Source organism: Carex rostrata, chromosome 34, assembly GCF_964058835.1.
Source record: "Carex rostrata chromosome 34, lpCarRost1.2, whole genome shotgun sequence".
In the NCBI taxonomy this organism is placed as follows: domain Eukaryota; kingdom Viridiplantae; phylum Streptophyta; class Magnoliopsida; order Poales; family Cyperaceae; genus Carex; species Carex rostrata.
This window is the reverse complement of record NC_135951.1, coordinates 4,613,235-4,641,179: the sequence shown is the minus strand read 5'-3', so window position 1 is coordinate 4,641,179 and position 27,945 is coordinate 4,613,235. Positions and strand designations below refer to the sequence as shown.

At 33.8% G+C, this 27,945-nt stretch overlaps 3 protein-coding genes across 5 annotated transcripts; 2 read left to right on the top strand and 1 right to left on the bottom strand.

The window, feature by feature from the left end:
* Window positions 1–47: 47 nt before the first annotated feature.
* GC4 (golgin Putative 4) lies at window positions 48–6,945 on the bottom strand. 2 transcript variants are annotated; one of them, XM_078297503.1, is made up of 15 exons: window positions 6,581–6,945; window positions 6,182–6,280; window positions 5,968–6,081; window positions 5,611–5,730; window positions 5,350–5,464; window positions 4,642–4,706; window positions 4,380–4,550; window positions 4,176–4,277; window positions 3,967–4,086; window positions 3,400–3,672; window positions 3,231–3,296; window positions 2,833–3,035; window positions 2,605–2,659; window positions 2,122–2,301; window positions 48–413 (listed from the first exon to the last, which is right to left on the bottom strand). In XM_078297503.1, the coding sequence occupies exons 1-15, from the start codon at window positions 6,815–6,817 to the stop codon at window positions 180–182; spliced, it is 2,154 nt and encodes a 717-aa protein (XP_078153629.1). In that variant the 5' UTR covers window positions 6,818–6,945; the 3' UTR covers window positions 48–179. The 2 variants fall into 2 exon arrangements, with proteins under 2 accessions (XP_078153629.1, XP_078153630.1); XM_078297504.1 differs by lacking the exon at window positions 5,968–6,081.
* Window positions 6,946–14,472: 7,527 nt separating this feature from the next.
* On the top strand, window positions 14,473–17,147 carry LOC144549205 (rust resistance kinase Lr10-like). Of its 2 annotated transcripts, XM_078297934.1 has the most exons (3): window positions 14,473–15,268; window positions 15,780–15,803; window positions 15,906–17,147. In XM_078297934.1, the coding sequence occupies exons 1-3, from the start codon at window positions 14,491–14,493 to the stop codon at window positions 16,988–16,990; spliced, it is 1,887 nt and encodes a 628-aa protein (XP_078154060.1). In that variant the 5' UTR covers window positions 14,473–14,490; the 3' UTR covers window positions 16,991–17,147. The 2 variants fall into 2 exon arrangements, with proteins under 2 accessions (XP_078154060.1, XP_078154062.1); XM_078297936.1 differs by lacking the exon at window positions 15,780–15,803.
* Window positions 17,148–18,288: 1,141 nt separating this feature from the next.
* LOC144549233 (rust resistance kinase Lr10-like) lies at window positions 18,289–21,205 on the top strand. Its single transcript, XM_078297963.1, has 3 exons — window positions 18,289–18,954; window positions 19,379–19,578; window positions 19,921–21,205. Exons 1-3 carry the CDS (start codon window positions 18,323–18,325, stop codon window positions 20,949–20,951), a joined length of 1,863 nt encoding a protein of 620 aa, XP_078154089.1. The 5' UTR covers window positions 18,289–18,322; the 3' UTR covers window positions 20,952–21,205.
* Window positions 21,206–27,945: the final 6,740 nt, after the last annotated feature.

The window sequence follows — 27,945 nt, the reverse complement described above, 5'->3', positions numbered from 1 at the left end:
ATACATGCATTTACATTGCTTTCTTTAGACACAGCCAGACAAGAAAATTACAAGAAAAAAATTATAAATGCATATAAAGGTAATAATGATCATGACATATAAACAAATGAAATAATTAACCGCACAATTATACATTATAACTAATCTTTTATAGATCAAAATAAATCCTTTCAAAGCAACTATCTTTGCGGTTGTCTCGAGTAAAAAGAGGTTGAATTGAGCGGTACAGTAGAGAACTCAGAGCTGTTTACTTGGTTCCTTGCATAGGAGAAAGCATTGCTATTACTAGTTGTAGTAGAATTTGATGGATCAGAGGTCACAGTTTTATCTTGGTTGCTTGATGAAGCTTCTCTTTTCTCTCTCTCTTCTTCCTCTTTTAGAAGGAAGTCAACCCACAAATCAGCAAATGAGTCCTGATTAACAAAACAAACACAAGCATATAAAAAGATGTGAAATTTATTCAGTTCTTTTGGTTATGTTAATGAAAGGACATATTTGGTAAATATTAAAACAGGAATTTACACTGATATTTACCCGAAATATTTATTAGAGAAATTTAGATATATACCCATCATAACTTGTTCAATTAGATATTTCCCCATCAAAACTTTAAAATTAGTTATTTCCCCATCTAAACTCCCTTAAATTATTAATATCCCCATTTCTTACTTTAATTACTTAAAAATTAAAGCTAATATTACTAAACAATTAAAAGGACAAGATTGCCCTTCAAACAATGTACTCTCTCTCTCTCCCTCTCCCTCTTCCTCTCCCTCCCTCGTTTCTTAATGTGAAAATTGATTCTCTTCTCCAAGAAAACAATGAGCCAATGACAAGAAAAATATTCTGATTTTAGAAGTTTACTCAATGACTGGAAGAACCGTAAAACATTACCTATAGAGGAGAGAAATAAAGAATTACATAGTTTCCTTGAGACTACCGGGGCAATGCATCTGTTGACCCAAAACACACATGTATGTAGAAAAACAATGTTTGATGGAAGAGGAAGAATAAGCTATTCTCATTTTTAGATAGGCTAAAATAATACAATTTGCAATGTACCGTTTTGAACTGTAACCATGAGTATCGGTGCTAAAATTTCAAAAAGATCGCATTGCTATTATATTTCAGATTTTGCTTCTTTTTATTTACTGCTCTTCTTTAGATTATTGGAATTAAATAATCAGATAGATCCAAAACCTTACAAATAATTTGCAATTTAAAAGATGCTTTAGTTCAAAATATTCTTCTTATTACAACTTCAGAACTGTATCAAATTTCATAACCTTTACAAATGCAAAGCACATGATTTAATTATTGCATATTTCATATTATAATGAAAAAACGGGTTCCTGATATCCTTGGCGGCATGTATTTCTCAAAACAAATAGCATATTGTTCATAAAAAAACAATTTTAAAATTGTTTTCGTTCAATTAAAAGATAGTTCTCATTCCTCGTACTTCTTTCTAATTCAATTCGAATTATTGATCCCAAGCCAATAGTATGTAATCAGCTGGATAGCCTCTTAAAAGTGGCTAGTCGTGGGGTTTTTAAGCTGCTAAAGCTGATACTAGATCTGAAACAGATTAATTGTCACACAATACTTTGATGTGGTCATTGACTCAATGTTTCCTTGGAGAAGAAAATCCTTTTTCACAGGAATAAACAAGGGAGAGAGGAAGAGAGAGGGAGACAGTACATTGTTTGAAGGGTAAACTTGTCATTTTAATTGTTTAGTAATATTAGCCTCTATTTTTAAGTAATTAAAGTAAGAAGTGGGGATATTAATAATTTAAGGGAGTTTAGATGGAGAAATAACTAATTTTAAAATTTTGATGGGGAAATATCTAATTGAACAAGTTTTGATGGGTATATATCTAAATTTCTCTATTTATTAATACCCTTTCAAAAAAAAAAAAATACACACCAAAACACCCCCAAAATGGGGGAATTAAGCCAATCTGCAGCCCCCCACAGATTGGCTTAGCGGCTCGGGTAAACGTGGAATTCCCCCATTTTGGGGTTGTTTTGGTTTATTTATTTTTTTTGTTTATGCTACTAATAAAAATTTCGGGATATTTACTATGTTAAAGAAACTGGAAAAAAAAAAAGAGTTCACCTGATTGTTGGGAGAAGCTTGCGTGGATGGGTGGGATCCACCTAAAATGCCACCTACTAATTTGCCAGGTAGACCCAGCACACCACGCACCATTCCTTTGCCCGCTGTAGTCTGAGCAACTCCTATTCTTTGTTTCTCTTCTTCTGAAAATCCTAGCATCCTTACCATCAGATCCAGTACCTATTTTTGAAGTAACATCCATAGTTAGCTAATGAAAGGGAATATAAAGATCATACGCTCCAAATTATACCACCAAAATAATGGACTGTATATTATCTCCTAACAAGCTCGATGTATCATATACATTTCTAGAGAATTTCTGTACTTTTGTGTGATATGATGTTTCAAATTAGGCATTAAACAACATATCTGATAACCTTTTAGCAATGAAGTATGTCATTTTTTAATGGCAGTTCTCTTTAAACACGTCAATAATTAAGGATTTATGATTTCGGTCTTTTGGAAAAAAAAAAAAACAAGTACCTCTTTGCTATGATTCCTCTGGAAGTATGTGACAAGCAATTTAATCACAATACGCCTGAAAGAAACATAGCACTCGATTAAAATTAGCTTTCCGATTAAATAACTGTTTTAGATCTCAAAATAACTAAGGGAAAACAAGCATCTGTAAGAAAATAATTTTCACAAAACAAACATAAATATGCTATACTTGTGCCTGCCCAGAGAGAGAGAGAGAGAGAGAGATGATACCTGTCGACTTGGTTATCGGAGTCGAGGGACATGCGATTAAGGGTTGTCATGCTTTTCTCCAAAGCAAGTTGCAACCTTGATTTATCATCTTCCAGCCTTTGTATGAACCTCTTTGCATCTGCTAACATGCCTTCACTTTGTGAAAGCTTCAATATTGCTTCTTCTTTTTCTCTCTTTGCTATTTCAATACCTTCATTTGCAACCTATTTTCATACAGAGAAAAAACATCTCTTTAGTTTTTCACATAAGACAAAATTAGTAGCATAATATGCTCACTATCATTCTGTTATAATCAAAATTATAGTTTAATAACAAATTGACAAATAATACAATAAATTCTTGATGCAGAATATTTCTGAATTGAAGTTTCAAAAGGTTACAATTGAGTTCTATATTACCCTCAAAGATTCAGATACTTTAGCAACTTCTTCTCTTGCCATAGCCAAGTCTCTTCCTAGCCGTTCCTAAAAATCAATGACACAATTTCCTTTAACAAAAGGTATAAAGAAATCAATAGTAAAAGGGTAAACAATTCATATTAAAAAGCATAAGATAAATATGTGTTACCTTAGCTTCACTCTCTGCATAGTATTGACCAAGGGCAGTTTGGAGATTTAGCAACTCAGTGTTTTTTGACTCAAGAGAGCTCATGCAACTTGAGAGCTTTAGTCTTAAATTGTTAATTAATTCATTTGATTTTTGAATTTCTTCTTCTCTTAAGGCTTTGATCTCTTCTTTCTTGGACATCTCTTGCCTCAAGGCTCTCTCTAATTGCACTATATGTGCCTTTTGGTTCTCCACAGTTGCCTCCAGTTCTTCTATTATTGAATCTTCATTTTCCTGTCAGAAAGAATATTGAAAAAAAAAAAATTAACTTATTTGTACATCTATGAAAAGAATTCAGAAGTCACTCACATTTATCGTTTCGACAAACACTCTCGTATTTATAGGAAAATTTGATATTTTCAGTAATATCTAAATGAAGGCTCCCACATTTCAGAAAGCACAATTTTAAAAAGTACCAGTATGCAACAAAAATCATACCATGATAAGGAACTTGTTGTATTTTAAATGCATGAAATTTAAAGTTAACAATTAATTACAAAACAAAAGGAAAAGAAAAGGTTACCATACTTTATCGAGTAAATGCTGCTTCAGCCGGCCTAATTCTTGCAGAGCCTTGTCTTTTTCCTTACCAGTTGCTTCTAAATTTTTCTCTAACAAAGCTATTGAAGATTTCATCTCTTCTACAAACTTCAGAGTATAAAATGTTAAAGAAGCATTACCAAAACTGAAGTTTCAAAATAAGAATATGTACAAAAGAGATCAAAACAAGAGAGCACCTTTTCAGAGAGCAAAACCATTCCTGTTACACCAGAAGCATTCTGATTGTTCTTCTCGCTAGTTGCACATATCGGTTCCGCTTGAAATTTATCCTTCTCTTGCTATTAGCATGTGTAGATAAGATAAATGAACAGTCAGTCCTATCTATAAAAAATGCACACAGAAATCCCAAACCATATTGAAGTTCAGGAGAGAGAAGAGACCTTGAGCACTGCAATTTCTGTTTTTAGAGCTGCAATCACATTTTTTAAAGTGTCAGGTGATTCCTCTGCTCGATCTGTTTTGGCCCTTGTGATTCTTTCATCTTCAAGTTGTTTTAACTCTGACCTCTTTTCATTCAACTCCATTTGTAACTCTCTAATGTTTGCTGACATCTGTTAACTTCCAATAATTTAATACAAAAATAATACTGATGCTACTAACAGTTATAAAGTATTTTACTGGGGGATTGTCAAATTAGCATACCCTTTCTTTTTCAACCTTCAACTCTTGAAGCTCTCTCTGAAATGATACATTCCACTTGGATTCATCTAAATTTGATTCAAGAATAAATATATCATACAAAAATAAAGAAAAATTAAAGGTGACAACAGAATTTAAGACTGTACTGCATGCATATGTCAGTACAGAATGAACTGAAACTGCAGTCAGAAGTAGGTGTTCATTGGATCTGGTTTATTTGGTTTTCAGCGGAACCGACAAATTTTGGATTAAATGGTTTGTTTTTTCAGTTTAAATGGTTAGGTTTGGTTGAATTTTTATTTTACTTCGGTTTTTTATATTTGGTTCGGTTTAATCTATCTTATTTTGGTTTGACTGATTGTTTTTATCTTGATACATATTTCTATGATTATTAGATGTAATTGTGTATGTATTGATGTTTTGACCTTTGATATCTGAGAAAAATTTTGACCTTTTGAAATTTAGTCTCTCTTATTTGGGTCAACCAAACAAACTGAAAATTACTTCAATTTTTTTGGTTCAGTTGTTATTCGGTTGACAAGTTTAATTCGGTTGGTTCGGACAGACTTTTGAAATCCAAATAAAATTTTGGTTTGAATATTTTAATTTGGTTTTAACCAAACCGACTGTTTGAACACCTCTAGTCGTAGGCTACTTTTGTAAATATTTTTAACTGAGCAAGCTCATATGTTTTAAAAAAAAATAGAGTACCTTCAAACTTATGCATTGTTGTTGTTGCCTGTTCACGCTCTGTCTTGAGTTGTTCTCTCAGTTTCTTGATTTCTAATTCAAGACGCTTGTTCTCTTCTAGCACCTCTGAATATTCCTATCTCATATTATGAAAGAAATAAAAATAAAAAAAACCAATAAGCTTACTAGCAAGAGCTATGGAGTAGTGTTGCATAGCTTCATCTGTGGTTACTTTAAACTTTACATTCACTATTTAATAAATTCATGGCAATTAATGTGTACCTTGTGGACTCCATTCATCTGGGAACTGCCATTACTTTTAGAGGCTGTCAGTTTTGATGAATTAATTCCAGTTAAGCGTGAATTTTCTTGCATTGTTTGTCTTTGCATTTGTCCATTACCCTGTGTTGATTTTTTTTTCCAGATTAGCATCCGAAAAGCTATGTAGAGCGTGAACATCAAATTAAGAAGTTGTTATCAATTTTGTCATAATATCTTCTTTTTTTTTGTAATTCTGGCTTGTTGTAACTCAATTCGGGTTGTATCCATGCAACGATTTCAGCCCAAAATGATACACAGCACAATCGATCAAGATCAGTGATTATGGTAAACTAAATGCAATACAGTCAAAGGGGTAACCTTAGAATTGTTTAAAGCTGATCTTTCGCCTCTTGGTGACATGGGGGTACTAACTTTTGCCTCTAAACTTTTCTTCAAGGTACCATTCTCGTCACGAAGCTTAGAGAGTTGTTCCTGTCATAATACAAAATAGTACGATTTTGAATGGCAAAGGCCAAAACTCAATAAAAAGCAATAGTTTTGGCCGTATGTGAAAGGGATTTCAAAAGAGTACCTCTTTCTCCTTTAGCATAGCAGCATAGTTAAAAGAAAGCGCCTTGATTTCAGCCTCTGATGCTTGAAGCTTTTGTATATCAGCTTTGTATCTTGCAATCTACAATATATATATTAGCACTAGTGAGCAACAGTAAAATAACAAAACAAGTAGGTCTGTTGTCCTCTCGAAAAGCATGAATGCTTGATGGAAAAGCAGTATTGATGTTAATTTACCATACTTTAATTGAAGCGAAACAAGGTGAAACCCAACTTATTACAATACTGTACTGGTCGAGTTGAGTAAAGCCGGTTACAAAAGGTGCATTTAGTAAACAACTGGATATCAATTCCAACTTGGAGCTGATCAACGCCTTCCAAATGCCAGAATAAAAAGTTAAAAAACAATTGGGAAACTTGCCTCGTCATAGGAGTCGTGATCAGAAGCGGATCCATTGGGAATAGGGGATCCAAGGGAGGGAGAAGGAGGAGGAGGAGTGCGGAGAGAGCGTCGACGGCGACCAACGGAGGGAGGGGTTTCTCCGGCGAAGGAGGCGGCGGCGGTGAGAAACTCCGGCGGGTCAGCGGCGTCTTCGTCAGAGAGGTCGTTGGCGATGCGTGAAAGGCTCTCCCTATAAGTCGCTATGGAGCTCCGCATCTGTACCAAATTCTATCTTCTCTCTTTGTAGAGAGATCGGAGATCTGGAGAGAGGATTTGGGGAGGAACGATGGAGTGCGGTTTTCTTTTTCTCTTCTCTTTTTCTTTCGCAAGTTTTTTTTTTTTTTTTCCTCTCTTTTTTCCTTCAACTTCAGTCCTTCCTCCTCTTCTTGAATTCGTATCCTCTGCATTAACTCAAAAGGGAAATGAATCTTGACCATCTGATTTATTTTGAGATTCGTACATACTAGATCTACACTAATATTAAAGAGTCCATATATCATAAGCGAAAACCGAACTGACTCCATTTAAAATCAGACGGTTGAAATTCATTAACTCAAAAAAATTCCTTTTGAGTTAATGCAGAGGATAAGCATTCCCTCTTCTTGGCACTTCTATCGTGTATGAGATGGATTATTTTGAGTTACATAGTAAGGATATTGTTTTATTTCATATTTTTATATCTCTCATTTTAAAGATCAAATAGTTTATTTGAACCGTTCAACATGATATTCATATTGAAATGTACTTAAAGACTAAATTTTATATTTTTTTTAATTTTTTTACTAATTTTGTAGGTAAGTAGAAAATCATTGTTTTTGGACGGATTTCAAAAAATGTAAAATTTAGTCTCCAAACACATTTCAATATGGATATCATGTTTAGCGGTTCAGATCGAACATTTAGTCTTTAAAAACAGAGTTATGAGCGTGAAGTAAAACAAGATCATTACTTCGCAACTCACCATAGGCCAACTCAATCTATATTTATATTTTATGTATTATAAGTGCAACTAAGCTTTCTTAAGCTTCAAAATTCATTGGATTGATTTCAAATGATAATCTGATAATCTAAACCGTTGAAAACACGAATATAGCATTAACATACATTTTTGAAAAGTAATTAATTTAGTATATATTAAATAAAATAGACAAACAATGATAACAAATAAATGTATTAAAATTAACTTGTAGTTCTTTTATTGCTTGAATAGATTTTTCATGAATTATAAATTTTTAATACTTAATTAATTAGAAAAATTATAAATTTTGCATATAAACGTGTCACTCGTGAATAGATCAATTTCAACAGTTTAATTTCGTCATTTGAAATTAATTCGATAGATTTTGAAGTTAAGCTCATGAAAAAGCTTGATGAGAGAAAAATTATAATAGTAATATATATTTAATATCTATATTTATAAAAGTAGTTTGTTTGTAGTATTTCTATATTTATATCTCTATATTCATATATTCAGAAATAAAAGATAAATTGACGATATTATTCTCATCCCTATGTTTCTAAGAAAGTAAAAGCAGCATTTCACCCAAAAAAATAATAAATTGATAGAAATGTTTTGCCAATACTGGATGTGCATGAAAATATGTTGTGATATTTTTGGTAAGCTAACTAGTTTGTGGATATAACCCTCAAAAAAAAAAAAAAACTAATTTGTGGATAATTGTTACTCAAATTATATAAGGCCGCACATTGGGTTGGTATTTGAAAAAGTTTTCTTTAACAAATCTTGAGGGGCGTTTGGTTTGCACTATAGATAATTTCAGAAAATAAAAAAAGTTTCAAAAATTACAATACAAAGATGTATTATTTTAAAAAAAATTTCATTACCATGTTTGGTTCGCACAAGACTATTGTCTTCAGCATTCCAAAAAATATGTTATTATTATGTTTAATTTTTTATCCACTGGTACAGTTAATGCTGAGTATGGTGTACTTAAAGAATCAGATAACTTTTAAGGTCTCTAGACTCTGGTGGCAAATTTCGTAATCATTTCTTGTCTGAAGGGTTAAAGTGAACAAGAGAAGGAAAATAACATAGACCTCAGGATTGGGCCTACGGTCCAGGAAAAGAAACTTTGAATTTAAAAAATATGGGCTGCAGCTTGATCTTGGGCCGAGATATAAAATTTAGTTCTTATCTGAACAGTGGGCTTGTATGCTTAGTTATCTAAATCATGTTTGCTTTAAAATGAATGCTTAGTTATCTAAATATTTTATGTTACACAGGATTCAACCCTTATGCATGGACCAGGGATAGCTTTGATGGATGACATGTCAGATTCCAGCTCCTCCATATCCTCTGCCAACTAGGCGTACAGGGTCTTTTTTGACTATTGGCATGTCTATGGTGTACAGGGCCGAGATATAAAAGTACGATTTTTTGAATACAAAGTATTTATTCATGTAACATAAAATATTTATCATTATGCATGACAGTATTTATCATTGATGTTTTACTGAAAGTTGCAAGTATGCCTGAGAAGTATGTAACATAAAGTATTTATCCATATAATGTAAAGTATTTACCCATGTAACATAAAGTATTTATCATTATGTCTCAGAGTATTTACCATTATAACCCTTCATGAATGAGAAGTTATGATGTGATCCCTAGTATTGAGGCTGTGATGGTGTGTAGACTGCTTGAAACGTCTCGTCCATCGGTCTTTCTGAGCAGACAGCATATCTATTTCCAAGCAGAGCAGGATACGCAACTATTATGAATATACTGCAGAGTGTGGATCCTCTGCAGTTAATTAATGTTTAGTTGATTCAGATTTTAATTGCATGTGTCCACTGTCCACTGTCCACTTCGGACTATGTATATTTTTATTATTATAACTAATTTGATATTAATGATATATAAGTTAAAATACTAATTAAGAATAATCAGTTCGTAAGGGAGAAAACATACTCTGTAGTGTGCATGCATGCAAAGGGAGCCCGACTGCACCCTTCCTCATTTGAGTTGTGTTTTCTCTTCTTGCTCAATCTCTCCAAAATGGGAACATTGTCACTATCTAACGAGCAATATGTACTATTATTAAGGGCATTTTGAAAAAAAACAAGGCAATTTGTACATTCTCTCAAAAAAAAAAATTTATGGAAGCAATTTTCATTAACTCCCTTCTATGGAATTAAAAAAAAATCCATCTTTCTAGTTCATTAAAAAATCTTTTACTTTTTCTAAAAATATTTTTTTAGGAGAAGTTAGTTTATTTCATCTTCACAATTGATAGGATATTTGCATCCTCTATCAAATTATTTTTCTTGCTTAACGCATAATCACTTGAATCAGTACCAGGTTTAGATGACGAGCATTTGAGCATTTTTCTCGCTGAACACATAATCTTTAGATTTAGTTTATTTTAAATAGATTATTATATTTTGTTAGATTTAGTTTATGTTAAATTTATTTTTGTTAGATTTTGTAGAGTAATTTAAAATTTAGTTAGATCAAATTATGTTAGATTGTTTATGTTAGTTTTGTTAGATTTTTGTTATTAGATTAAATTTGTGGAATGTTAAATTTTAAATATGTTCACTTAGATTTATTTTTAGATAGGTTATATTTAATTTTAAGTATGTTAGAAAATCCTATTAGTAAGCAATTAATTAATTAAAATAAGGGAATTAAAATTTTGTTATTCGGATCATAATGTTGACATCTTTTTTTAAGCTTATTCTATTTGAGACTTGCAATTAATGACGTTGTATTGTTAATTAGGCATTGTACGTATTTTAATTAGGATATGGTCCGAAATACGTATAGAATATTTGGGTAATTATTTATAATTGTTGATGGACCGATTAGAAATATTACAATATGGATTAGTGATAAATTATAATAATAAAATGATTAGTTTAAATTCGCATCCCCTGGTATATCTGACAAGCAATATTATGTAATAATTTGCATTATCAATACAGTAGAAATAATGTTCATAAAAATAATTATAAATAAGTAATAAAAATAACCCAAATATTCTATGTGGAAATGCCCTGTTTTAAACTAATTAATCCTATTAAGGTATTAAATTATGTTAGATTTGTTTATGTTAGTTTTGTTAGATTTTTCTATTTTTATGAATTTTCTCAGAATTTGATACTGCATTTGCAATTTTCTAGAATGTATTAAATTATTTAGTATGAACTGTTTTAAAGTACCTATCCAACTAATCAATTTTCTATTTTTATTGGGTTATTAATACAGTAGAATATTCGGGTTATTAATACAGTTCATACTAATTTTATACTGCATTTGGATAATTAAAAGTATCAATTTTTTTTCTTTTATGAATTAGTATTTCTTTTATGCTCATAATAATATATAAAAAAAAGTCACCTATGTACACGAACATTCATTAAATTTGATACTGCATTTACAATTTTTTCTATTATTTTTATTACCCGAATATATACAGTAGAATATTCGATTTTTGTGAACATTTTAATCATCGTATATGATATGTTGTGTGTGTGGTGGCATTTTTTTGTACTAGTGAATGGAATAATTAGTATGAGAGATAGCACTACTAATCAATCAAATACAATAAGTGATCCAATACTATGTTAGAACAGTTATTGTATAATTAAAAGTACAGGACGAAATTAGTCAAATTTCTTTACAAGTTACAAATCTAAACCTAAATTAATGTTAATAAATAGGTAGTTATCCAGATCGAACCACTGCAATTACAACATGGAAAAATGGAAGCGTCAAATATTTTTTTTTTTAAAGAAATGACTTAGCCACCGATTTTCATAGAACCGAAAATCATACAATAACCAGTTTATACCAATCAGGCAAGAGCAGAACAAAACAAAACAGCATATAGAAACCTCCTACAACTAGGCATAACCAAAACAAGTAAACAACAAAGCAACAAGCTATAACAACACCACAAAACACCATAGACATGCCAATAGTAAAAAAAGACTCTGAACGCCTAGTTGGCAGAGGATATGGAGGAGCTGGAATCTGACATGTCATCCATCAAAGCTATCCCTGGTCCATGCTTAGTTATCTAAATTATGTTAGCTTGATTTGGGTTTTATGAGGCCTAAGGTCCTGAACTAAGGGTTTGAGGTTTCTCCTCTCTCTCTCATAATGAGTTGTGTGCGTGCGTGTGGATCCATATCTTGCTCAATGGCTCATATTGTGTGATTTTGGGCATAACGGGTCTGAAAAGGACCTACATGCAATTTCTGGAACTTTAGGGTTTTTTGGGGGAACTTAAACGCTATTAAACTTGTTAAGCAAGAGGTTTTTGCTTAAGTACGTATTCCATAGGTGTGTGATGGTTTTTCATAAAATCCATAACGGGTTATGATGATTCTTTGAACCCATTAATTTTTATACTCTATTTTCTGAAAATGAACAATATAGATGGTGTTACTTGTGTGTTGCTTGTTTGAATCTTGTGTGTAATCTTATCTATCCTCATTTCCTTGCCGCTACCAGTTGATTCTGGCAATATGTCTCCTACTGTTATCAATTTGATGTTCAATGGACTGATCTTGCGCGACTATCTTTTCCCTTTTTAACTGATTGACCTGAACAAAACAAATCTCACCCGATGTCTGCACGTAGAGCATATTGAACAACTGTTGTACCCGAGTGAATCGGGTTGGATTGATGTCTTCAATCCATTACTGAAGGGTCTTTATAAGGATAATAGGATCCATGAAGCTGCAGCCATAGTGCTCTACAAAATGCCTAAACTAATCTTATGAACAGGCTACACACATGACCTCATGGATTACTCGTCAGAGTGTGTTGATACAAGTGTCTTTCCAAACATTCAGACGGTGAAGTCAATTAAATTAGATGAAAAATGTTGGAAAGACCCTTGTATCAACATACTCTGACGATATAATGTTGCTCATAGTTGCCATCGAGATGAGTTTATCCAGTGACTCAATAGGTTAGAAATAGATTGCTAGTCTAGTTTTCCCTATTGAAAATGTAATTAAATTTCTGGGGTTCTATTTGTATAATTATATAATATTCATTTGTTAGAGGGGCTTAATTGCGAATTGGGCTGTCCCAAGCAAGAAATAGAAAGAAAAGAAAATAGAAAGATAATTTTACATAGGACGCGTTCAGCATTGATGTTGGGTCTAATCAAATGCTAATTTGGATTTATTTTGATTGATTTATTTATTAGATGAATGTGGTTTTAGGGGAGAGTCTCTACACGACCACATGGAAGATGGTTAGACTTTCTTTTTTATTTTTATTTTGGTAAAATGTGTTTTTACTTCAATTTGTATTTACTTTAAAACCTGATTATTTGGTGCATTTAATTTTAAATTTTGTACAACTCACTGAGCCACTGTTTCAGATCTTCACAAACGGAGGAACTTTTGTGGGGTTTAAAGACAGTGGTATATTGATTTTTGGTTCCCATCTTCATTCTTAGTCTCATTAAGTTGTTGTTTTATTTGAGCGAAGGATGATACAGTTTTTCATATGGCGAGTCAGTGTACATCTAAATTTAGACTTCTACATGTTTGACAACATGAAACAGATACATAAAATTGAAATTATTGATTAAAGGCTGAGATTTAAATATGCTTTTGATGAGTGACTGAGATCTTTTTAATGAATGCATGGCTCAAAACTTGTCTGGGTGAATATATAGGTGCTTGGAACCTAAAAATAGTCAAGGTGCTTTTAGTAGTGAGGATATATATACTAATTATATTTTGTTGAGGAATCACATACTTGCTGAGATCAATAGTGAAACAGATTCATTAAAAACGGTTAATACTTCTGATCCTAAATTTTCTTTAGAGAAGAAGTCTCACGTTGATTGTGATGTGATAAAGACATCTCTTGACTCTTGGTAAAATGTTTCTCCTTAATTATTTCAATTCTCTGTTTAAGCTTGTTTCAATTCTCTGTTTGGTTTTAATTTTTTGTATAGGGTCTGGTTTTGCCACTTCCAACTTCATATATATATGCATTATATATATATGTTACACTTATTGATTTCTAAAACGTCACGCATGAACTCAAATTTTGTGTGTGTGTGTGTGTGTGACAGAGAGAGCTATATTTGTCAAAACTAGACCCTATATAAGAAAATCAAGTAGACAACTGAAACAAGCTTAAACTTGTACAAGTACTATGGAGAAATAAATATCTTAGCAAGAGATGTTGTTATCACATCACAATTAACGCGAGACTTCTTCTTAAATAAAACATAGATTGCTTGGTCAAAATATTAAGATGCGTTAACAACAGGTTTATTGCTTGGTCAAAATATTAAGCAGCGCTATTTCAAGCTTTGACAGGGTCAAAAAGATGGAAAGGAAATAAACCTGTTGTTAACGCATCTTAATTTCAACATTTCTCTTTCGATTCGAAGACCTCGATCGTGTTGACCTTTTCTATATGTACCCGGTTGGGCCCCACAAAGGAATGACAAATCAATTTTCAGCAACTAAAAGTTGACAAAGCATGCGCAAATGGTGAGGCCCACTAAGGAGGTAAAGCACTCATAAAGCATTATCGTCAAAGAGCCATTTTTTGACCTATATTAATTCTCTCCTTTCACACCTATATTTTGACTATCAATTAACTCCATTCACACTTATATATATGCCGACTTCCCTCTTAATTTTTACTTTTGAGTTTATTCAACAGGACTCACTGTGACTGTGAGAGAGATGTATGCGAAGACAAGAGTAATCTGAACAGAAGAAAAGGTGATTATAAGTTATATATGGAAGAAGAAAATTCTTAACAAGTAATTAAGATAGCATGTAAATAAAAATATTATGAAACGAACACATACCTCATCAAGATTCACTTTAACTTCCCTCCGTTCTCTATTTGGTTTTCTCCCGGCCCTCACATTGCCATGGCTCAACTCACACCGAAAATACTTGCAATCACAGCATTCTTAGTCTCCTATTACAGTACTCCTACCCTTCTGGTTCTGGTGCATGGAAAACAAACATATTTTAAAGATAATTGTCGCCCATCAAGATGCAGCAAGCACGGACCCATTGTAAGGTACCCGTTCCGCCTCGACACCCATGCACCGCACTGTGGCTATGACACCCTCATCCTCTCTTGCTCCGGCAACAACACTGTCTTAACACTCCCCTCTTCTGACAACTACAATGTCACCTCAATAGATTACAAAAAGACGATGCTGGGCATAACAAGATACTCTTGGAACCCTAATTGTCCATGGTTCCAATTTTCTGAGCCCAATGTAAATGACTCTCTCTTCATTCCTCCTATTCCGGTAGATCTCATTTGGCTTGATTGTTCAGACATGCTCACCTCTGTCTCAGATTATCATTTTTTAGCCGGTCCTATGTCGTGCCTCGAGTCTGTATCTGTAGGCCACTTCATCTATGTGGCCTATGCTTATGAAGATGTTGCTTCTATTCCTTCAACCTGCACCAAGACTAAAAACAGCACCTTGCTTACCGGACCCAAAGTAGCACCTTTAGATTCTAGGGAAGATATTTCTCCCTCTGAATTCCAACAAGTGATTAGAGACTTTGCAGCAAGACCAGTCGTTGCGCTGTATTGGAAGGACGATTTGATCAACTGCAGCATGTGTGAAAAGAAATGGTGGCATCGCTGTGAATTCAACCTCAAAACAAAAAGATCATTCTGTCGAGGTGACCTTACAAGTTGACCTTTCTTCTAATAATTTGGATGAAAATTTTGCCTTTGATTCTTTATATATATATATATATATATATATATATATATATATATCTAGCTTTAATTCAAGAATATCGAACCATTTGGCTATGACAGTTTGCATATCCTATTTGTTATATATGTGGAGTCTGGACCATTTATATATTTTGAAGTGCAAATTAAATGACACAAACTATTTCTGAATGTGTGACCCTAGCTCCTGGTCTCTTGTTTTGATATTAAGTCTTAAATTGTCCATACTGTGCATTCTGGTCCGTACGTACTATTTAACTTCAAGCAAACAGTTTGAGGAAAATCCGAATTTTACTTTGGTATTTTAGTTTTTAACTTTTTATAATAATAATATGCCTGCTAGCTGCATGTCTAACTAATTTCGTCATTTAATTTTAAAATTAGTTTACAAAAATAACGAAAATTAGCTTACTCTGAATATAACATATAAAACTTTTGCCTTTTCTTTTTCAGAATCACAGATGGTGCTGAAAGTCGGTATGATTACTCAACATCTCCTGCTATTCTGCTCAAGGATCAGATTTCATTACATTCTATTTAGCTTAAGATCCTAATCTTTTCTTCTTCTTTTTTCATTAGGTTTAACCGTGGGGGCAACATCCCTCATTCTTTTGGTAGTCTTTGCTTTCCTCTATGTACATCACCAGTCTAGGAAAAAGAAAAGTATTCGTCAGAAAATCGAACACTTCCTGAGAAACTACAGGGTGATGGATTCAACCCGATACACGTACAACAATCTCAAAAAGATGACGAATAGGTTCAAGAAAAGAATAGGTGTTGGGGCATTTGGGACAGTCTATAAAGGGGAGTTGCCTAACGGAATTCCAGTAGCCGTTAAGATGCTACATAGAACTGCTTGTGGGGGAGAACAATTTGTAAATGAAGTAACCACCATTGGAAGAATTCACCATGTACATATTGTTCGCCTTTTGGGGTATTGCTCTGAAGGAGAGAAGCAAGCACTTGTTTATCAATTCATGGAGAATGGGTCACTAGATAAGTACATATTCTCCACAAGATGGAGAAATCGCCATTTTAGCATGGAAGAGATGCTTGTAGTTGCTATGGGCATTGCAGAGGGTATCGAATATTTACACCAGGGCTGTGACCAACGCATTCTTCACTTTGATATCAAGCCCCACAATATTTTGCTTGACCATAATTTGGTTCCGAAGATCTCCGATTTCGGTCTCTCCAAGCTCTGTCCCAAAGATCAAAGCTACCTGACCATAAGTGCTGCTAGAGGTACAATGGGTTATCTTGCTCCAGAAATGTACTCCAGAAACTTTGGAACAGTCTCTTACAAGTCAGATGTTTATAGTTTTGGTATTCTGATTTTGGAGATGATAAGCGGAAGAAAGAACACCGACCCGATAAGGGGGGGAGGGGTTCAGAGTGAGGAGGTATATTTCCCAGAGTGGATTTACGAACAATTAGCTCAAGGAAAAGACTTATATCTAGTACTTGATGTGGGAGGCAATGAAGAAATTGCAAAAAAGCTGGCTATTGTGGCATTATGGTGCATTCAGTGGAGTCCAGAAGATCGACCTTCCATGACGAGAATTGTTCAAATGTTGGGGGAGAACTTGCAAAATTTGCAAATGCCTCCAAACCCTATAGTGCCTTCTTCATATTGTATAGATACTTCTGGCCAAAGGAGCTAGGTGTTAGTCATACATGGATGCTTTGTATTATCTTTTTTTAAATCTTTTTTTCTTAAAAGGAAGGATCTTTGCCCCTACTGTTACTTTGCATTTTCTGCAAATAAATAACATTGTACTTAAAAGTTCTTTTGATGAAAGATGAAATTAGTTAAACTTTGATGGTTTAAGTTAATTTATTTTTGTATGTCATGTTGTGTTTCCATCTTCCGAAACAAATTGGGGTTGAAAAATTAATTGACTAAACGAAATCCAGTATATTTGTAGAATTGCCGTCATATATTGTTAAAACTTAAAACTCAAGGTGTTCCACTATTTGAAGATTTAACTGTGGATGACTTAAACGTCTACGGTCTCTAAATTGGTAAAATATGCAGGTGCTTTTTATTTGTAATTTATCCCAGTTTTTACTGAAAATTTGTTTGTTGGATGCTTCTTTGCTTTTGTTTTTAATAGGTTTTATAATCTTTAGAGTGATCATTAAGAATTGGGTTTTAGTACTAGATAGTAATTTTTTTTTTAATAGAAAGATGGAGGTCTAGCTTTCAAACTCACGATCTCCTACACAGAGTTATGTTTCCCTTTGCCACTAGATCAAAGACTGGTTCTTACTACTATCTAGTTAGTTATTATTGTATGTAATAGTTTTTCGCTTTCTAATTGGGTCGTTTTTTATTATGTGTTAATGGAGATTTAACAACTTATTTTAAAAATGAAAACATAAAAGGGCTCCTAGACCATTCAAATAATAGGCTATAGATATTTACTAAAGGTCACATCAAGCATTTACGAAAGTTCAACTCACACGACCTCCTTTGCTTTTGTTTTTGTTCATATTACAAAAGGGCTCCTGGACCATTCAAATAATAGGCTATAGATATTTACTAGAGGTCACATCAAGCATTTACGAAAGTTCAACTCACACGACCTCGTGTGCTTTTTTTTTGTTCGTATTACAAAAGGGCTCCTGGACCATTCAAATAATAGGCTATAGATATTTACTAAAGGTCACATCAAGCATTTACGAAAGTTCAACTCACACGACCTCCTTTGCTTTTGTTTTTGTTCGTATTACAAAAGGGCTCCTGGACCATTCAAATAATAGGCTATAGATATTTACTAAAGGTCACATCAAGCATTTGCGAAAGTTCAACTCAATGACTTTGATCATTCAAAATAGCTTTTGTAATCTCATATAATACGAACATCAATATAAAGGAAAATTCTTAGATTGATACTTATTTGACTTCATTTTCATTGATGCTTCCTCATCATATACATCAGCTATTCCTAGCAACTGGTTTATGTGCTAACCAATAACAAAAAATAAGAAGCATGAAATTCTTAAACTTACTCATTGTTCTCTTCCTCTTTTACAATTTTGGAGGTTCCAGCTCTTCATCATGTGGAGAGCTTGGTAACATCACTTATCCTTATCATCTTCCTGGAAATTGCAAGTGGAAGCCCTTTGAATTGCAGTGCGATGGCAACGATACCGTCCTATACATGGGGGCCACCAAGTATCTTGTAAAAGATATGTCCATAGAAAACATGACACTTAGGCTTGTTGATCCTGACTTACCAGTGGGGGGCTGCCGCTTACCAGATCAACAGATTCTTTCTAAGCATTATAATTTATTTGATTGGTACTCGGGCATTAATATTATCTACTTCTTCAATTGCACGGAAGAAGTAGACGACTCAATGTACAAGCCAATACAGTGTATGGATGGTCCTCGTTCAAGAATTTATGCAGTATATTCTAATGATTCTTATTTGTCACTGAGTATCACCCCCAAGTCATGTAGGTGTGTAGCAAGCTCTGTTGCCGATTCTGAGGTGGTAACGCATTGGAATGACACTGATGGTAAAGATATGATGCAGATGCTGAATCGGGGAATTGTGGCAGGCTGGGGCTCGGACGAATCTTGCTCTCCTTTACAATTTTGCTGGAGTTCTACCAAAAGGTAAACAAAAGTATCTCTTTTGCAGCTCTCTTAGCTTTCTACCCGGTTTACATGGCTAGCAGATATTTGCACTGAATAAAAATTGGTCGAATTGGTGCTTCAAAAAGTCGGATCGTGGACGAGTTTTGTACAGAAACTCGATGGATTCGGTGCACCTGCTGAAAACCTACTGATTTTAATTTAGTAGATTCATGGTTTTGGGGAGGGAGGAGTGAATAGAACAAAGGTAGAAATATAATGTTCTCCATCGCATCAAACAGATTAATTTTAACAATATTTCTGAAGAAACTCTCTATTCTTTTAATGTTTGTTAACATCTATATATTCACTGCCGTAATCTTGAGAAACATAATTAAACAATCACATAAGAAATAAATCAGCATATAACCTTCTCTCTTCCAAACTATTTTGGTTGTCAATGCAGAGACTACTATGATGATATAATGAACGGCTATGATCATTATACTACTGGCGACAAGCTTCTTGAGCTTCTTTCCGTTCAGACACAATTTTTGACTTGCATTTATAACTTGCAAAGGAATGAACCGTATATGAGTTCGCGTGTGGTGTTTGGTTTCATGCTCATATTGCTTCTTCTTTTGGACATTCTTCTCGTTTTATTAGGTAAGCAACGTACCTTTCTAAATGAAACCCCACACGCACATTAATTAATACTCTAACAAGCCAGGTCCAAATGACAGGTTAGATCAATTTTAAGTATATTACTCAATACAATTAATTAAAACATTAATACTTTCCACTTTCAATTAATTTTGAAGTTCAATATCATACTTTTAAAAATATTAAATCCAAGGAGCGCTAGTGCTCCTTCTACCTGAACTTTGGCTTTCCTACTGCAATTTCCAAGCTTGTAACAAAAAATAGTTGTTCCATTTCAATCATCACTCTCTCCGAGTACATTTCATTCGCATATCCATGATCTTTCTTTAACCTTTTTTTTTGCAGTAATAAGGCTTACATTACTTCCACTAGCAATATTTTCGTATCTTCTTCACAAGTACAAGCAAGTTTCTCTATCAATCAACTCTGTTGAAAAGTTTTTGCGTAAACATGAGATGCTTGCTGTTAGACGGTATGATTTCATAGAGATCGCTATAATGACAAACCACTTCAGAGAAAGGATTGGGCAAGGTGGCTTTGGATCAGTTTACAAAGGTAAACTCTTTAGTGGTTGTGAGGTTGCTGTCAAAATATTGACCAATTCATTGGGCGACGGCGATGATTTCATCAGCGAAGTGGCAACAATCGGTAGAATTCACCATGCAAACATAGTTCATCTTATTGGATTTTGCTCGGATGGCTCAAAGCGGGCACTCGTATATCCTTATATGTCAAAGGGCTCACTTGACAAGTATATTTTCTCTTCCCGTAACAATTCTATTTCAGTAGAGAAGAAAAGAGAGATAGCCCTAGGCATAGCGCGTGGTATAGATTACCTTCATCGCGGGTGTCAAATGCAGATTTTGCACTTCGATATAAAGCCTCACAATATCCTATTGGATCATGACTTAACCCCAAAAATTTCCGACTTTGGACTTGCCAAATTATACTCTAGAGAATATAACTTGGTAACAATCAACACAGCACGGGGGACAATAGGATATATAGCTCCTGAGCTAATATCAAGGGCCTTTGGTGTTATATCATACAAGGCAGATGTTTATAGTTTTGGAATGCTACTCATGGAGTTGGCGAGCGGAAGAAGAAATGTCAATAATAATGCAGAGAGCTCGAGCCAAGTCTATTATCCATCATTGATCTATGACCAGATGAAACTTGCAGATGAGACCCTTAATTATAACTTGCACAATAGTGTTGTACAATTTGGAGAGAGAGAAAGAATTCTATATAAGGTTGCCTTGTGGTGCATTCAAACGAGGGCATCTAACCGACCCTCCATGAGCAGAGTGATAGAGATGCTGCAGTGTGAAGCAGATAGCTTGGAGATGCCGCCGAGACCTTTCACAACAGGCTAGCCAAACCAGGTCTGGATCTGTGAGATGCTCTCAAGTTTATTCATCTAGCATAGAGCTGTCAGAAATTTCAGAGGAAATTAGTTTGCTTTGATTAAACAAAAAAATCATAAATAAGCACGTGCTGTATGTGAAGTACGTGAAGTATGTGAAGTATATATCTATGTATACCTTATGTAACTAGATTAAATAATTAACGCTGCCTTAGCAGCTTTGTTATTAACTTAAGACAGAGATTTAAATAATTGGGAGAATTTCACGTATACCCCTCAAAAACTTCAAAATTACGTATTTCCCCCTCTAAAGTTTGAAATTACGTATTCCCCCCTCTAAACTTCAAAAACTCACAAATTTACACATTTTATTGTATTTTATATTAAAACTCATTCTAAAATCTTAAAATACCCATTTTACTCTTTATTAAGACTACTTAAGTCCATAGGTATGAATACTATACCTGTCGACGATGAATAAAATTGCGTTAGCCCTACTGGTTGCCGGCAGTTATTAGATGTCCAAGTCAGTTAGTGGTCCCCTATCGCACGTTTTTTATCTTTAGTCGATCCCTATATATATAACCATGCATGCAAGAGTTTATACATTACCCTGGGACTCTTATTTATGCAAAATAACGCCAACAATATTATAAAATAATTGAAGTCAATCCAAAAATTAACAAATTCAATATATAGTTCATATTAATCTTAAGGCAACAAAGTGATTGTGGAATAATATATATAAACCCTCACCTTCACCGTAATTTTATATATGTTAAGGAGTCAGACTCCTCGTAAAATATCAAATTTATGCTTATAAGTTGATAGTTAGACTTTTATTTTATAGTGTGGAGACTTGAATTCAAATTCTAACTAACACACATTACATTATGCACCTTCAAATTTAATTTTGTAGATTCTTTTCTGATTATCCATTTACCTGGAAATGTTTTGCATTTACATTTGGTATGAGTATGTCTATGTAGTTTGAGTTTGCGTGAGCTATGATCAGTTGAGCGGCAAGCTACATGCATGCTCGATCGATCGAAAGCTACGTGCTTAATCTTATTTAATTTATCTCTTATTAGCTTACACAGCGATGAGAAATTAAGTTCCTTTTCCTCTGTTAATATCGATCTGTACCTACCTGTCCAATACTACTAATATACTTGATATACAGAAAGCAAAGGTCCTCGATCGATCGTCGTATTAACACCATTACCATTAGTTTTAGTTACAAAACACTGGAGGCAACCAATTACAAGTACGTAAGATCTGTATAAATTGTTAAAACAAAGAAATACATACTAGTCAATAATTTAAAAAAACCAATATTAATTGCATTGATTGTGCTGCGTCGTTTTACTTTAATAACAAATTAATTACATGTTAATTTATCATTACCTCTAGTCTAGCTAAACTATATATACCAAAAATTATAATGCAGGATCCATTCCTCCATGTCTCTTAGAGGATTGTGCTCATTGAGCATTCACAATCACTACTACAATTCTCAGTAATAGCAACGGTAGCACTTGCTATATATTTGCAAGCGTAGGAAGGGTAAGCACTTGCAAATATATATGTAATGGCTAATGTCTCCTATTGATCCTTACAATTAATTAATTTTTTGAAAAGTTAGTAGTAGCTAGCTAGGACCCTTGCAATTAATTGAGAGAGACAATTCCCCCTAAATAATTAATTGGGAAATATGTAATTTAGCTAGCTAGGACCCTTGATAATTAATTGAGAGAGACAATTCCCCCTAAATAATTAATTGCAGTTAGTAGTAGCTAGCTAGGACCCTTGAAAAGTTAGTAGTGGCTAGCTAGGACCCTTGCAATTAATGGGAAATATGTAATTTTGAAGTTTTTGAGGGGTATACGTGAAATTCCCCCTAAATAATTTAGAGTAATTATTACATTGATTTCTTATAATCTAAAATATTCAAACTTCATTAGGTACTATTGTAGATATATAACTATACTTAAAATTGAAGGGTATTATGTGCATAAGTTTTCTTCTCCTACCATATGAAGAGCGGAGAGCACAACACAGGGGAGTGGCTACAGCTGAAAAATGGGAGATGTTAAAGCCTTTATACAACCTTCACTTGAAATTAAAAGAATGAACCAAGTCCACGTCTGACTCGTCTATAATTGTTCTGTATGAACCCTCGACTTTTTCTGATCTGCACGATTAGATTTGAATGGTCGTGATATGCTCTACCCTTGATCAAAGGGCTGAGATGTGGGCCAGGTGGCACTATTCACTACTACATAGAAACACATCACTGTCTGGTCAAATCTCACTTTGCCAACAATTTTTGAACCAATGGTGATTGGCCTGATAATGGTATACACCTATGTCATCGGTTGGAAAAACCGATGGGGTTGACTGTCTTTGCCAACGGTTGAATAAATAGACGAGCAACTAACACCATTGGTTCGAGGTGATGAACAGATGGTGCTAATCGCGTGTTCAATTGTTAAATAAGCCATTAAAAAGAGTAATACCATTGGGTCGATGTGATGCACTAGGGGCAGGAATCGGATTCAAATAGCTTAGCGGGTTCAAACACATTAGCTTCACAACCCGTCCTGGTGGAGGGCATCTGTAGAAACCTAAAAATTTGGGAATTCATTTAAGAAATTTATCCAATTAATTTCTTAGAAAATTGGCCGATTCAATGCCTTAAAACCTAATTTTTTATAACAATGAATGTAAACCGTTTAAAACACGAATACTGCATTAATTAACATACAAATTTTAAAATTAATTAATTAATTAGTATAAATGAAGCAGACAAACAATGACGAGTAGAACTAGGGTGTTCTTAAGTTCACCAAGCTCTTTGGTGAACTCAAGTATAAAACCCATCAAATTGACTTTAAATGACGAATCTGAACCGTTGAAACCCGCCTACCTTACGAGTGATGTGTCTACATGTAAAAATTTTAAACATTCGAATTAATTTAGTATAAAGTCAAGCGGTCAAAACATGTTCAAAAAATGAATGCATTAAAATTAATTTATTAATCTTCTAATTTTGACCGATTGATTTTATACTAAATTAATTTGAATGTTTAAAAATTTCAAATGTAGATGCATCACTCGTAAGATAGACGGGTTTCAACAGTTTGGATTTGTCACACCCCGACAACAGGGTTGACAACCCGCCGCGCTGTCAGCACAAGGCGATTCAATCATCATACACAATCAAATATATACATAAATTACCAATGACATAGACAAGAGCCACATTGCATGAATAAATTCAAATTGAATAAACCAATTGAAAATAAACCTACTACGGTATAAAATATGCAAACGAAATACCATAGGAGATTTATTTGAAGCAAATAATTCACTCTGTGGCAAATCCCGCATATCTTCAAGTTCTACAACTTGTACCTGGAACCCATCAAAATGGAAATGTGAGAGATTGAAAATCTCCCAGTACGGTATTCAGTTCCAGTCGAGTTATCCGCAGATCCGACCAACTGAAACCAAAACAGCACTGAGTACCACTACAACAATGTAGATACTTTTTGCGAGAGAAAAAACAAATTTATGACGGTACTCCCTCGCGAAAAGTACCGTCGCAAAAAGAAAAAGCTGAAGAATGAGAGTAGTCCGTCGCAAAAAGTCACTTTTTTATACTCGCGAAAGGTGTCTCATTCTTGTTGTGTACCAAAAATATAGACTACAATAATAATATAAGAATCAAAGAATCTTAGCTACCAATTATCATCAATCAAGAAACTAAAATATAAGTCCACTTCAAGAAATGCTCAATATCGCGAAAGAAAATCAGCAAGCTATAGAAACAATTTATAGCAATAACAATCAAGCAAAATAAATATTATAACATGCAATGCTCATGTGCAATAGATGTAAAAGTTGAATCAAATTTAGTTGTGCAACCATATCATATAATTATGCTTTGTTCAAGACTATCCATGATAGAATAAAATATCATTATATTAGGTAACCATTTTGGTGTTAACAATACTCAGTCATGCGCTACAAGTACAGCGCCTACATGACCCCGGTCATGCGCTACAAATTCAGCGCCTACATGACCGTCAAGATTCAGGTATGAGGTTAACCATTTTGGTGTTAACAATACTAGGTCATGCGCTACAAGTACAGCGCCTACATGACCCCGGTCATGCGCTACAAATTCAGCGCCTACATGACCGTCAAGATTCAGGTATGAGGTTAACCATTTTGGTATTAACAATACTAGGTCATGCGCTACAAGTACAGCGCCTACATGACCCAGGTCATGCGCTACAAGTTCAGCGCCTACATGACCGTTAAGGTTCATACAGGACTACGATCATGCGCTACCACGAATATGGCGCCTACACAATTTCTGTTATGGCCGTAACCTGAAATTATGCGCTTACCCCGAATAGGGCGCCTACATGACTAAAGTTATGCGCTACAAGTTCAGCGCCTACATAACCGAGTCATGTGCTACCACGAATATGGCACCTATGCAATTTATGTTATGCGCTACAAGTTCAGCGCCTACATAACAAAAATTACATGCTTATCCCGAATATGGCGCCTATGCAATTTATGTTATGCGCTACAAGTTCAGCGCCTACATAACAGAAATTACACGCTTACCCCGAATAGGGCGCCTACATGATAATTCATATCATGCTATGTATCATGCATTAAGTATATCATGCAAAATTTATGGTTCAACTCATGTCATGCATTTATGAAAATTACTATGCATCCATATTATGCTAAGGTTCATTTAAATCAAACTCATGCTTTAGCTAATTTGCTTTGTACCATATTATTCACCAACTTATGAAATATATGATCATGTCACAAAAACAAATTAAGCATTCAAAACATGTAGTTTCAAATCCATAGTAAACATTCAAATATAATCTGACCAACGAAAAGGAGAACAACAAGCAATAATCAAGAAAAGTAGCAATCAAGTTAACCAAATCATTTTTCAACTAACCAATTAAATTCATGACATGCTCTGGTCTCAACTTAAGATTCATGCATGCTCATTTTTCTAAAATTACACTACCTTCATGTCTATAGGTTGTCACCATACCGATCGATTTGGTTAACCTAGTACCGAGGATGTTATTATGAGTTCTACAAATTTTGGCATTTATATCAATTTCAGTGCAATTCCTTTGTAATTGGTCAATACCATATGTTATGCTAATTATACATGTCTTCCAAACATGAACCATTACCCAATAATTGATCAATACTTGCTATATGACAATAAAACAACCCAATTTAACCATTATAAGCAAGCAATAAAAATATTAAGCAAACAATCAACAATCAAGAAAACTAAATCAATAATTATAATCTAACATCAACAATCAATAAAATTAGTTGGATGGAGCTAAGAATAACTCGAAATCCGCACCTTAGTAACATCATGACGATGTGATCAGTGCCTCGCTTCAAATGTGTACATGTTTGACAATCGTTCTTAATCCAGCCACGCAGGATTTACGTCTATGTCGAATTAGTAAGGCTTTAGTAACTACAGCCCCTAGAGCTTGCATAATTCCTGACTGAGGCTAAGAACAAACAAGAGATCAACTACGATATAATGACACATCACATAGCCCCTCTTGATTACCTTTAACTGGAATTTTACTAATTTAGGAGACACATCATACAAAAGTCTTAATATGAATAAAATCAGCTTTTGGGCAAAGTAATTATTCATTTTTTTCTTTCTCCAATCAGGTTGCATGAAAATAAAATAATATACTTGAACCATCAGAGGAGTTAGCAAATAGTACTTTGTAAACTTTTTCATATTTCACAAATTTGCCCAAAACTAGATTTATTTCAAACTCAAAGACTCTTTTGAAGTTCTTCTCAATAAGCCTCATTTTAACTTACAAACATTCACCAATTAAAGTGTGTGACACACAATAGAAAATAATGCACCATTAATGGCAGCCAAGCATAATTCTAGCAAAGACAAAGAGCAAGAGAGATAAAGAGTACCATGAGTCAAGATCAAGTGTCAAGTAGTAGCACACACCAGTACACTTCTTTCTATTGCTTTACCCAAGCTAGAACCCTTTCAATTTCTTGACAACTCCAAAATTTCAATTAATGTATCAAGAGGGAAATAGATAGTATCAAGAGAGAAACGCAAGTGAGGTAGGTAAATAGGCGGACTGGACGAGAACAGTAAAATAAAAATGAGTCGGTCTCCAGTTGAAGGAAAATTGTGCCTAAGCGGTCGCCACTGTTTATCTATGTAAAAAGTCTAAGTTAGTTATTTGATAATTTAAATAAGGCCGACAATTTATTTTTTCTTTTCAGATTTTAATGAAGGCCCAAGAGCCCAAGTTGTATGTCATGCTGAGTTTTTATGTTTTCATTTAACTTCTCTATTTAGTACTCCTAGTAAAAGTAATTTACGTATTTTATATAAAAATAATTCCAACTTACGAAAACTCACAAACAAAATCTGAATCAAAGCGATTTATATTTTTACGATCAGAAATTAAATTAATAAAATGTTACATTATCAATTCTATGTGTGTGTGCGTGTGTGTGTATATATACAATGTATAAATTTTAAATTTCTGAAATACATAAGCTTATAAATAAGCTCAACATTTCAGATTATTTTATAAAAGTCAAGCTCGAAGGGTCTCAAGATAGTACTAATATATATATTTATAGTATATTGATTTCAAATTACAAAAATACAAGGTCTATAAACGTACTAGAAAATTAATATTGAAATTTTTCAATGCATTTCACTTCAAGTTGGAGAATTATTATTTTCCGAGTTTTCGAAAACTAGGATGTTACAGGATTCATCATTTGAAGTCGATTTGATGGATTTTTTACTTAAGTTCACCAAGAGGCTTGGTGATCTTAAGAACACCCTAGTTCTACTCAACAATGACAACAAATAAATGCATTGTAATTAACTTACATTTTTTTTATCCCTTGAATAGATTTTACAT

Excerpts from the sequence above, each read along its gene's own strand:
- LOC144549205 (XM_078297934.1), top strand. The coding sequence starts at position 14,491 with ATGGCTCAACTCACACCGAAAATACTTGCAATCACAGCATTCTTAGTC. Across the intron at positions 15,269-15,779 it reads AAAAAGATCATTCTGTCGAG|AATCACAGATGGTGCTGAAA; the intron begins GTGACCTTACAA and ends TTTCTTTTTCAG. Across the intron at positions 15,804-15,905 it reads ACAGATGGTGCTGAAAGTCG|GTTTAACCGTGGGGGCAACA; the intron begins GTATGATTACTC and ends TTTTTTCATTAG.
- GC4 (XM_078297503.1), bottom strand. The coding sequence starts at position 6,817 with ATGCGGAGCTCCATAGCGACTTATAGGGAGAGCCTTTCACGCATCGCC. Across the intron at positions 3,297-3,399 it reads ATGCAGAGAGTGAAGCTAAG|GAACGGCTAGGAAGAGACTT; the intron begins GTAACACATATT and ends ATTGATTTTTAG. Across the intron at positions 3,036-3,230 it reads AAGTATCTGAATCTTTGAGG|GTTGCAAATGAAGGTATTGA; the intron begins GTAATATAGAAC and ends GTATGAAAATAG.
- LOC144549233 (XM_078297963.1), top strand. The coding sequence starts at position 18,323 with ATGAAATTCTTAAACTTACTCATTGTTCTCTTCCTCTTTTACAATTTT. Across the intron at positions 18,955-19,378 it reads TGCTGGAGTTCTACCAAAAG|AGACTACTATGATGATATAA; the intron begins GTAAACAAAAGT and ends TTGTCAATGCAG. Across the intron at positions 19,579-19,920 it reads CATTCTTCTCGTTTTATTAG|TAATAAGGCTTACATTACTT; the intron begins GTAAGCAACGTA and ends TTTTTTTTGCAG.